Here is a 12925-nt window from a genome sequence, read left to right as displayed (position 1 = left end):
TTCCTACAATTTCAGTGCCTGTGTCACTTTTTGTTGTAGTGCTATCTATAACCATTCAAGCTCCGCTGGTGGAAGAGGATCTTTTTCCCTCCGACCAATCTGAGAAGGTATAACTATCCTGAAGGGTTTGTCAGAAAAACATCTTTGTGCCATTTGATCAGAGATCATCTGCAGAGTATTCTCCCTATCCATGAGGGTGCTAATTTTGCAGTGCTCCTGTAGCAGCCCGAGTTCAACCAAAGCCCCGCCTGTTGAAGACAGTAGGTACTCCTGGTCATAGCCCGAATGACAATGTACAGGGAGGGGAGAGGGGGAGGGACAAGGTTGATACAACAGTCTAGAGTCGCACTTAGTGCACTTGTAAAGGCCCCAGTGATATCAAGGCAAGCCATTCGTTGGATGCTAGCCAGACTAGCTACTTCCATCTTGGCCTCCGTTTTTGGCCACACGACGACAGCCCCAGACATTAGTGCAGGTCAAACCACGGAGAAATAAAGCTAATACAAAAACCTTGGCTGAAGTCCCCAAGATCCACCTATCACATGTCTGCATTGTATCAAAGACCATTACCTTCTGGTGAAAACCCTTTCCAAAAGGGGTCCCCAGTTCAGTACCCTTTCAAGGATTATATCCAGGTACTTGATCTTAGACTTTAACTCGATGGAAGAGCCTCTCAATAAAAATGGACCAATACCCTCCAAACTCACGCTTTCTTGTAAAGGCAAACATGGAAAGGTGGGGTTGACCGCAAGACCCATCCCATCACACCAGTTCCCCACCATGTTCAGGGCAGCATTGGTCAGTTCTGTGATAGTTGTGTTGTAAGCTTGCCACTAACAAGAATCACAATGTCATCTGCATACCCCTGTGCAAAGACACCGTTGACGTTCAAAGATACAAGCAGGTCGTCCACAACTTGGTTCCAAGGAGAGGATGAATGCCACCCTGGGGACAGCCCCTCGTATTCCTTGCAAATGATGCTTGTTCCCATAAGAGCGGTAATAACCACCCTATCCGAATATCACATCTTTAGAACACATTGACAATTGCCTGAGTGCTTGTATTGTCAAAAGCTTCTTTGATATCCAGGAAGACACCTATGGCTACTTCTTTTGCTGCTAGCACCTTCTTAATCCTGCATACCAGTTGATGCATAGCTGTCGCATGATCTTCCTGGAGTGTAGGCATGCTGATTTGGTTGTAGAGGGTGCTCCAAGAGACAAACAAACGAAGCAACCATCTTCTTCATGGGTTTAAGAAGAAAGGAGAACAAACATATCAGTCTAAAGGACTTCCAGGAGACTTAGACCTCCCCTACTTTGGTATAAACACTACCCTGCATACTCAGCACAGAGGAATGAACCTGAGGGCCACAAAGGCTCTGAACAGAGTTAATTGCCCACCCAATTCTTCTGAATGTTATTACACGACACGCCAAACTCAATTGTGAGTGAGTAGCGTGTCCCATAGGTTCCCCTCCACATCTGAGTGGTTGATCCTTGTCATAAATAATACAGCCCGGAAAGTGTGTTCTCATCATAACTTTTAGAACTCCCTCCGGTTCAATAATATATCTACCTTGATCATTTTTGAGATCACCAAGTGGCGAGATGATTTTTTTGCTAGTAGCTTCTGAAGCCTTGCACAACCCAGCACACTGCCAATCTTATCTCTTAACTATTCAAATCTTGCGGTTGTACAATGCAAGAGCCCCGTGGTAGGTCTCCCAAGTACTCCAAGTTTTTGCTCTCCTTTTGAATTTTCTTTGAAAAGGTTACCTTTGGAATTGGTATAAAAATGATTAAATAGTTGTTATCCTACGCATTTTTCATAACTATACTGTTTTTTTTTATTATTTGACTTTAACAATTTTAAACGGACACTGTATTTAAAAAGGTAAAAGGATTTTGTTAATATTTTATTTTCAAAAAAGTTAATACATTTCTCAAGTTTCATAATTTTATCTTAACTGTTTCAAAAGATATAATTTTTATTTTAAATAACACATACGGACATAAAACAGTTTTAGGACATACCTTCTTATGAACGTTTTTTGCTCATTTTTATGTGTAGAACAAAATCCCAAAGTATTGGAACACTTTTACTAAACACCCTGTATAAATAAAACTAAGGAGCTTAAAATTGGTGTCAGCGATGAATCGTCTCCGAATTCCTTGCATATTGCGTGCGAGTGATGGTTTTCTAGATCACCACAGCTTTGTGGCATTTCCTGCAAATATAGTTGGTAATGATAAGCAGTCACTGTTGCACTTGTCATGAGGATTAAATACAGTACTACAGTTGTTCGAAAATTTTTGACCAGGAAAAGCTGGAATTTGAAAACAATTAATTTTAATTTCTTAATTAACATTCTAGATCCCAGGTGATTTCTTTTTATATTACACTACATTTGGTGCTTCTGTCATATTAGATTATCATTAGGAACTCAAAGGGTTAAAGGTAAGATGGAAGTATAATTTATTGTAAATCATTAAGAGTAATCAGAACTTTTAATTTTGATAATGGTTTCTGAGGATTTTGTAGACAAGTGCACCGTATATCCTTACATTTTTAAGTTTATTTTAGTGCTTAATTTTTTTCTAATCAGTACGTGTTTGGTGTTTGATTTGCTTATATAAATAAATTTATTTAAAAAGTTTGATCTACATACTTGATGTTTTATTCATGTTGCCTGCTTAGATCATTTGTTAAAAGTTAGTGGAATTTGTTTTACGATTTTGCATTTTAAGAACTTTTAATGCATGATAATCAAAGTAGATATTGAGTACATTGCTCTTTTAGCTTTGTTAATTTTCTTTTTTATATTCAATGAAAAGTGTGCGTGCTTATGTTTGAATGTTAAAAATGTGATTCTAATGATTTCACCAGTTTAAGCACAATCAGAAGTAGAGTTTAGTTTACGTAGTTTAGTACTAGAATTTGTAAATGTAAAACAATCAAATAATAATTTTGCAAAGATTTTGAATGAGTTGATGGTATTTGGTTGGTAAATATTTCAAAATTGATCCGAATATTGAAAACAAAATTCAAACAAAAGTTGTACAAATATCGCAAACCTAAGCCATGACAGAAATGGTGTAAAAACAAAATGCAAATTATGAACAAAAGATGCTGTATAATATGTCATAGATTAATAACTTTGAATTGGTATAATACACAGCAATAGAATTGTTCATAAAAACAAAACACCAGACATTTAATTTTGGGTTTTACTTCCGAATAAATTTTTAAAATATGAATTATGAAAGAATACTAGAATCAGATCCGCAAAATTGGTAAAGGAACAGTATTAGGCTTGCATGTTCTTGTGTTAAAACACCAAAAGTTACTAATGTGTAAAAATAGATTATGGTGATGAATGGTCACTATGGAATTCATGTATGGAGCTGGTGATGTATTAAAACTAATCTGTGTGTGTCAGGTGCTACCCGATGTGAAGCCAATGCTGAGCGAGGGAGAGGGCACCCAGGCATATCCAGTGGCAGTGGTCGCACAGATCGCCCCTGAACTGATATCTGTACGGCAAGAGGACTTAGAGGTGGACAAGGATGGTCAACCGAAGGAGAAGGATAAGCAGGACAACGGTGAGTCAGTTTCTGCTGAACAACCAGAACATCGTAAGAATATGCTTTTGAAATGGACATACCAAACACTCCTGTGATAAGTGATGGTCACTAGAAGATAGTCCAATCTCCTAATCATTTTCTAATAATTGGACTTCAAGTTAAAAGAGCAGTATTTTGAGACCCTGAAGTGAAACAGTTTTTATAACCACCAATGAAATAAATTGCATTTCTCTACAACATTCCATGGTATTTAATATAGTTGCTCTAATGATTTCAGTAACACATGAAATATTTTAGACCAGTCTGGATAAATAATAAAAAATGTAGGATTTTATATAACTAATCAGGATACCTAACGGACTGTCTCCTCAATAGTTTTCTGCCATACAAATATTACACTCGTGTCTGTTGCATTGCTTCATGATTCGATTTGCAATGGTCACAAGAGCACTGCACTTGTTTTTTCCTCAAATTGTAGTCACTGAATGAATGGTTTGTTGAGTCATATTACTGCCCAGACCCTCCGATTTGTTCCTTAAGCTACTGTAAATACATTGTCCTACAATGTTAACCCTTTGCGGTCGGTCGTCGACTATAGGTCGACCGCGGCAGTTTCGCTGAACGCTCGCATGTCGACAATAGGTCGACCGGATAATGTCACTGCTTGTTTGTCCATTTCTAACCTATTGCTGTTCGGTATTTGAGTTATTCGGTAATTTGGACTTCTATTTTGGTTACGTGAATGCTACGTCGATCTTTATTCACGATATAGGAGGCATTGGAAGTGAAAATAGAAGACCAATACAACTGACGTCTGCACTTGCGCCGTGTTTACAAATATGGCTGGTCCAAGTACAAGTTTTACTGACGATGACGAAATATTAGATGAATTAGATGATTGTGATAGTATTTTCAGTGAAATTAGTATCCAAAATGAAAAACAGATTATTGAAGAAGACCGTGATAGTGATTGTTAGTTGAATCATAGTGAAAAATTCTTCTGAAACGATGTGGTAAATGACGGTAAACTAGTCGCCGGTAACCTAGACGACGAAAGTGATGTGTTTAGATTGGAAACTAGGTAATGATGGGGAAGAATTTGATCAATTCGTGGATAATGTGATAGAAGTAGGACAAGTAGATGCAAATAATACAGTTAGGCCTAGGCTACAAACTAGTAGACTAAGAGGAAGAGCTAGACATGTTACCCAAAGTAGGCCTAGGGCTGGACTAAGGCAAAATTATAATATATATAATGTATTATATATAATATTAAATAATGAATAACATGTATCTGATGAGATCCTAGTGCCTTTTCACTTGTATTCATGTAATTTTGGTTTATTACATATGTATAAAAAAATAAAAAATTATGTTTTTATATTTTTTATACTTCTTTTTATATTTTTTAAATGTTACTTAAAGTTATAAAAAAAAATACTATAAAATAATGTAAACATTCATTTTAGGTTATTTACATTGATATATAAAGAGAAAAAAATAAAAAAGTTGCAAAAAAGGGATTTAAAGCTTGCATTTGTGTATTTGTCAAAGAACTGTAAACTAACAGAAATTAAATACGACCTGAGGACAGTCGAAGCAATTTTTATTGAGACCTCAAAGGGTTAAAGTGAAATAATTTGTAGTATCCAAAATAAACTAAATGATTTGATGAATTCATCACCTCTGCTATCTATAGTAACAGTTAATTAATACTACTGTCATATGTATTTGTAACACACTGTGACATAGTTTTTTCTTCATATAAATACAAAACTCTTGAGTAAGTATTTTATTTAAAAAAATATTTTGGAATAAAATATGTCTATGTATACAAGCCAAATACTGTTTAAATCTCCCTTTTACATTTTGCATCTTTGAATATCAAATACTTTCCTTTTTATAATATTATTGATTTGTCAATTTTTAAAATTAGGTTCTAGCATAAAAGGTGTTTGTATTGAACAATGATAATCCATACTTAATTCATCAGTGTTTCAATGCCACAGTATCGGTATTTTGTTTATAACCTGTGGCTTCTCTAATTTTGAATATACATTTTTGAACATACTGGTTTGTAGATGAAATCCTGTGTAACCAGTCTCAAAAGTACAGTTCTATGGTTTCAATTTTATTGCTAAATTTTGTAATGTTATAATTTTTAATTCTGATTTTGATTGGATTTCTTTTTGGGTTTTCATTTCATTTCATTTCAGACCTATTTTTATAGAATTAAAAATTGTATTCTTATCCCAAGGTCCTTGTACGAGGTAATGTAGTTAATGTAGTTGGCGCAAGGATACACAAATGTTAAGAGATAAGGACATTTTTATTTTCTGTACATAACATAGTCTACATTTTACTGTATCAAATATTGAAGATCAATAGAAAATATTCAAATCTTTTATTTTAATGTTATTTTGAAACTGAATTCAAGAAAATGTTAATAAATACTATATTTTTATGAAAATACAACTAAAAACCATTTATGAATCATTTTCTCCAAAAGTTTAAATCTATTTTACAATTGTCAATTTACCACACTGGTATTTGATTTAAGGGAGAATTATTGACCAACGAGTAGGGTACATCAATTCCTCGGTTGGCAGCACAAAAGGTTTTTCCCCATCCTGATATCTGAACTAGAACTCCCTAGAGCACCATCATAAAATCTGTAGTCCTTTGTCACGGCCCTTCAAAGCCACATTGTAAACTCAAACTTAACTCATCAATTGGTTTTGAAAAATAAGTTGCACCCAGGAATAAAAAGCGAGATTTTACAATAGCTCAATATTATTAACCTGATAATTATTAACACTGAATTTTTCAAAACAATAAGTACGACAGTCACATATCAACCATCAACTGAATAGTGAAGGCATAGCCATGTCCGTTCTGCTCGCCTCTGTATTTACATGGTTGGTGATGTCAAGTTTACCGCAGTTTGTGGGTTTCCTGTTTAAATGTGACTGCAGCCACAACTGTTATATCTTACGCACAAAGTTGAACAGTTTTCTTGCTTTTTACTACCCTTAATAAATATTAGGGGAGTTGATTTTAATTTTACGTAATATTTTAATCCAATTAAATTTACTATCGGAATAGTATGTGCCATTATTTAAAATTTAATTTAATTGTGTATATTAAATAATGATTATTTGTTCAGTACATCCCCAAAATTGATATTAAATTTTATCCACTAAAGTCATCAAGTTTGGTGTCTGTGATCTTCATTAGCACCAAGTGTTATTCAGAATACTTTTTTTATTTCCTTCATATACATATAGAATAGAATAGAATAAACTTTATTTCTCATAAATATGTACACATTCCCAACATATTCAATACAAATACACAACAAATATAAATGCAAACCAAATACATAGCAAAATAATCCTGTGCATAGCACGCCGATTACATAGTATATCAGTACTGGCTGACCTTGACACATTAACATTTATGCCACACATACATACATACATATACCGAGAAATAAAGTATTGGCCTCCAAGGCAAAGCCTGTTTGAGGCATTTACATGATTCATAAAAATAAAAGAACTATGCAGTGATAGAACAACAATTATACATTTTCAAATATTATAACATAATCCTAAAACCCTCTTTCCAACAAAATTCAATTAGATTCATACTTGCAAGATAAAACAGATAAATCACACATACACTAATTATATAAAATAAACTATAAATTATAATCATCATTGTGTCTACATCTATTTTAAACAAATACTACCCATTGTACAATTTCCCTACACCCACACATACATTTCCCTATCAACCAACAATACAACATTTCATACATAACTCATAATACAAAGACAAAATACTATTATTTCAGCATTAGTGTTTATTATAATACACCATGGCCATTAACAGTACATTCCCTCCCACTAGTTTTGGACAATAAAACTGGACATCAAAACAGTACATAAAATATATTTAAAAACATTTAATTTACATTTAATAAGCATTCAACATTCTGTAATGAAAATACCCACTCCTTAATACATTTTCAAGAAAGGTAATAAACGACAGACTACTAATTTCACAAGGTAATACATTAAACAATTTTGGTGCTAAAAATGAATAATTTTTTTAAAAAGAAGGTGTTTGTTGGCATTGGTGTGGTATAATTGTCAGCATGCCTTAATCTCAATTTATATTCATTACTTTCTTTACTATTTTTGCTTCTTATATAAAATAATTTTAGTACCTTATACACATACATATATCTGAGAGGTAAAATCCTCAATTCCAAAAACAAAGGAAAAGATGACTCTGTTACTCTCTTTTTCAATATAAATTTGTATAAAATGTTTTTTGCATTGTAATTACAGGTTTGAGATTTGATATGTACCGTCCCTCCCCAACACGAGATCGCATAATCTATCCTACTATGGACTAAGGAAAAGTATACCATTCTCAAGAGCTTTTCATCACCAAATATTCTTCAGAAAAATAAAAGATTCTAATTACATTATTCAGTTTATTCTTTAAGTATGCTAGATGAATCTTCCAGTTCAATTGTTTGTCCACCCAAACTCCTAAATATTTCAAAGATTTCTCACTCTTTTACCAGTCCACACTCTGAGTTACATGCACTATTGTTATTTATACAGTCCAAACATTTGTAAATTATGCTATTTTCAAAGTTAAAATTTCCTCTGAGACTAAAATTTATAAATTTTTGTCTTTTCCGGACCTTAACACACATGTTATTTTTAGAAAACCACCATCTAAGTGCTTGTAAATCAAAATCAATCTTGACCCTTATATCTTCCCATGCATCTTCAACATAACATAGTGCTGTATCATCAGCAAAGAGGTTACTTTTCCATTAAAACTCCCATCACAAAGATCATTTATATAAATTAAAAATAATGTTGCTCCCAATTATATTTATGCTCCCAAAACATATTTTGTGTTGTGTAATGAATTAAATGTAAAATGCCTGCATTAAATATGCAGAGTTGGAACTATCAAGCCCTCTCCACCACTCAACCTCAAGTTGTAGTTATTTATTTAAAATAACTTTAAGCCATTTAAGTAGCAGTTATTTTGGCGATCCTAACCTACCGACCTAATGACGGTTTTTGCAATATGTTTCATCTTAACTAAACGGGTAAAAATATGCTTCTGTTTTTAAGTATAAGGCACATTTGTTGTATGTAAATAAAAAACATTAACAATTTAGTACATATACTTTCATACATTAAATTTGTAATAATTTAAATATATACTATACATATAATTATTATTACTGCCTATTTAATGTTGATACATCATTTTATTAGACTATTTTCAAAGTTTTTATTTATATAAATTTTTTGACAGAGTAACATTAAAAATCATTATTTTGGCGTTAAATCTTTTTTTATGTTTGTTTTACTATTTTTAGGCTTAGTTTGGTTTTTATTTTGTTTATCTTCTAATAAGCACATTTATTGGCCTTCTGTAATTATGTTCTTGTGTTAATTTTTTATTTTGATCTGTTACTTTTCGTTCTGTTGGTTTACTTACCTCTCTGTGTGTGTGTGTGTGTGTGTGTGTGTGTGTGTGTGTGTCGCGTGGCACCTGAACAGATGAGGGGAAGGTTATCGCGGTGGATTGTGCAGGGACGGAGTACGCGACGTGGCAGCCTAACTCAGCAGTGGCCGACTACTTCAACCGGCTTGGCAACCAGCACCCGCTCAATATCCACCATTTTCTCAAGTTCTCTGCGGAAACAATCAAACGTGAACAAGCTATTGAGAGTAGCCCACTCAGCACGGCCGCAGAGAGCGAGGAGACAACTGTGGACATGCAGCAGACGCAGGAGGAGCAGGTGGATGATCCCATCAACCCAGTGAGTAAAATAGTAAAAGCACTCAGCTGATTTTATTTCATAGTCTTTTTGCATTTGTTTTAAAATATTACATCTTCTTTACTAAAACTAATTTTTACAAAATCTATAGAAGATATTAAAGGGAATAACAATTTGCATAGTTACCAATTATATAGTATTGCACAATAAAAAATTATGGTTGAAATTTTAATGGAGATTTTTATGAATGAAGAAAGTAGCTATTGTTATGATTATACCTGTAGTAAGGAAAACTCATGGAGTGACAAAGGTGGTGTCAGCTAACAGCAGTGCCAGGACATGGCATGAATGTGTCTCGGGTGTGATTCAATGTGTATCTCGGAATACTTTTCAGCCTTTCATGCTTCTAAAACCTTTTAAGAGTACATGTGTACACTTTATTGAAACTATTGTATTGTGTCTTTTCTAAGTAGGTAAATATAAAAAGTATAAACAAATATTGATTTATCTTTACCATGACTCAATTTTGTTTTTATCAGGTAAATATATAAAGAATAATTTATTTTTTTAAGTGGTTAGTTTTTTTGTAAATTGAGGCCTGCCTTTAGTATTTCAAATACAAAAAACAAAAAATACTATTTGGGGCAATGCAGATGTTGAGTTACCCTTAAATTGACTTGTAGTATAAGCTTGTCAACTGCCTATAAAGCTTTAACAAAGTAGTTCAGAGATAAGCACTGTAATCGGTGGCAGAATTTCTCGGGGCAGTCATTTGACAAGAAGCTTATTGAAGGCAGTAACATCCAGTTTACAAACTGACTGATGAAACTAAACAAAGACCTTCTGATACAGGTAATTTTCCTTTTTACTGGGCACGATTAATTCAGGAAACACTTGCACACCTTTGGACTCATTACTGAAGATATAGGCATAGACTATGTAGTCAGCTAGAGGAGATTGCTGAACACATTTTTTTTTATTATGAGAGGCTTGAGGTTAGGAGAGAACCGTACTTGGAACTTCACATCAATCTAATGTCAGAAGAGTCCTTTATTATACCCTATTTAGTGTAATCTAATGTCAGCAACAGTGATGTATTTAATATTACTACAATAAACTGGAAGTAATGTATTTCATCAGTAAAGTTCAGTTGATCGTCATGACATTTTTATGTGTAATGCTATATTGTGCCTTTGATTACTTAATTTTATTCGTGTATTACGAGTTTCTGAAGGACAATATTAGTTACATTCTTTTATATAAAGTTTTATTAGCCCTGGAGTTATTATTCTTCCCTCAATAACAGTACAATGTTAATCCTTTTAGTGCCAGAGGTAAAAAAATCCATGTTGAAAGTGCCGGATTATTTTTTGTGTGGATATTTGAACAGTTTTAGAGGTTTTTGGACAAAAATGCAAGGTTTTGGAAAAAATTCTCCAAAAATGTATTTTTTATCATAAGATGCTGAATGTTGATTTTATATAAAGGTAAATAAATTTAGCATAATATGTGTAAAATCTTGGATTTTATTTTTTTATCTAAAAATCACCTTTTACAAAGACATTTTAAAGAAAACAAAATAAAATTTCCAGTTTGAGGTGAAATAATTATTATTAAACAAAGGTATTTTAAAATTTCAATACATTCATGGTAAAGAGCATTTAAAAACAATCAAAAATCATATGTAATAACCTAATATTATTCCATAAACATTTTCTTTTTAATAATCAAATGCTAGAGGTATTTTTTTGCTAAAACGTAGGGTTTTGGAAAAATTTTGTTTAAAGTTTATTTTTAATTGTAAAAAGCTTCTTTTTATTTTTTTCAAAGATAAATATACTGTACATTAAAAAATATTTAACATTTAGATTTATTTTTTTTATTATTTAACCCTTTTTACTGCCGGACACCTTTTTTTTAGTTTGTTGAAAAATGCCGGGCTGAAATTGACTAAAATGTAATGATTTTTTTTTAAAAATCATGGATTCATTATTTTTTATCATAAATTGATAAACTTTATCTTGTTTTTTTCCTTATAAGTTGTAATTTGCTACAAAAAATAATTTAAACATTTTCTGTCCTTAAAAAATATATATATTATGTCATGAAACAAAAATTTTAAATAAATAAAAATTATTTTTTGAGTTTGCACTTTAACAACTATATTTAAATATTAAAACCACCGCCATAATTATAATTTTTTATTGTATAGTAATTATATATAAACATTCCCAAAAAGTTTTAGGAACATACCTTGAAAAATACTGAAGCTGTGATGAATTTTTGAAATTGGTGCAATATCCTCGAATTTCAAGATAACACGTTTATTGATACATAACTTTACACTATATCGCTTTATAATACATAAATCACTTTATAATACATAAATCACTGTCCATTGATATGAAAATATAATACATAATAGAAAATTAAAGTTAAAAGACACTTTGATCAATATTTACAAAAATATATATACATTTTTAGGTTCATAGGCCTGCTGATTAGCACTTGTGTTCCCCAAAACTTGTGGGATGAACACCTTTTTTACAGTTTTTGCAGACAGTCCTGGTTCTCTTCCTCTTCCCTCCAGTACTCATTTTATTAATCGTAAAAATATGTAGATTTACAAATATAAATGTCAAATAAAGTGTAAAACACGAAACAACACAAGTGGAACTCACAACTAATGAGATCGACCATAACCTCATCAAACCAAACTCGAGTTATAACCAAAGAAGTTCAGTAACAAAAATGGCTTCCATAGATTATAAAACCTGTTTTCTGTGTGTTGTCCATATAGTAATGAATAACACAGCTGAATTTCGATGCATTTGGACAACATTGAAAACCAGTATAAAACAAATACGAGACGGCTTTTATAGCGCACGTTGGCGATTTTCGCACAAACGGCAGCGTGCGCAATCGCGCACGTCGGCAGTAAAAGGGTTAAAAATCACTTTAAAACAACAATATTTCTGTGGAAACAAAATAAAAATCTAGTTGGAGGTGAAATAACTATTATCAAAAAAGTTCTTGACAAATAATAATTTTGTGTTAAAGAGCATTTAAAATCAAATGTAATAACCTAATATTATGCCAAAAACAACTTAAAAAATTAAGGGCTAGAGGAATTTTTTGTTGGAAAGGAGGGTTTTAGGAAAACTACCTACAATTAATTAATTTTAAATTATGTGCAATAAAACAATACTTACTAATACAAAACTCTAAACATAAACTTGCCTTTTCAGGCAATTTATTTGTATATCCAGTTTCACAATAACTTCCATTAAAACAAAATCACTTATAACTTAAATACTTTTACTATTTACGTTATAGGCCTATATGCTTTCTTCTTCTGCTTAGGATAGTCTTATTTACAATTATGCTGCATCAGACATTGGGGATGCAGACCTTTTTTACAAACTACGCACACAAAATGTGAGCGTTTGGTGGTTTTGTCACTGGACCACACATAACACTTTCACATTTTTTCTCCTGGAAGTCGTTTGACTCCATA

At 32.4% G+C, this 12925-nt stretch overlaps 1 protein-coding gene across 1 annotated transcript in view; it reads left to right on the top strand.

The window, feature by feature from the left end:
• LOC124354058 (zinc finger protein 350-like) overlaps positions 1 to 12925 on the top strand; it is a 69405-nt gene that overhangs the window by 29015 nt on the left and 27465 nt on the right. Inside the window, 2 exon segments of the mRNA XM_046804232.1 lie at positions 3443 to 3605; positions 9221 to 9450. Of these exon segments, the coding sequence (XP_046660188.1) occupies positions 3443 to 3605; positions 9221 to 9450 (393 nt within the window).

This window comes from Homalodisca vitripennis, chromosome 2, assembly GCF_021130785.1.
Source record: "Homalodisca vitripennis isolate AUS2020 chromosome 2, UT_GWSS_2.1, whole genome shotgun sequence".
Lineage (NCBI taxonomy): Eukaryota > Metazoa > Arthropoda > Insecta > Hemiptera > Cicadellidae > Homalodisca > Homalodisca vitripennis.
This window is presented reverse-complemented; position numbering and strand designations above follow the sequence as displayed.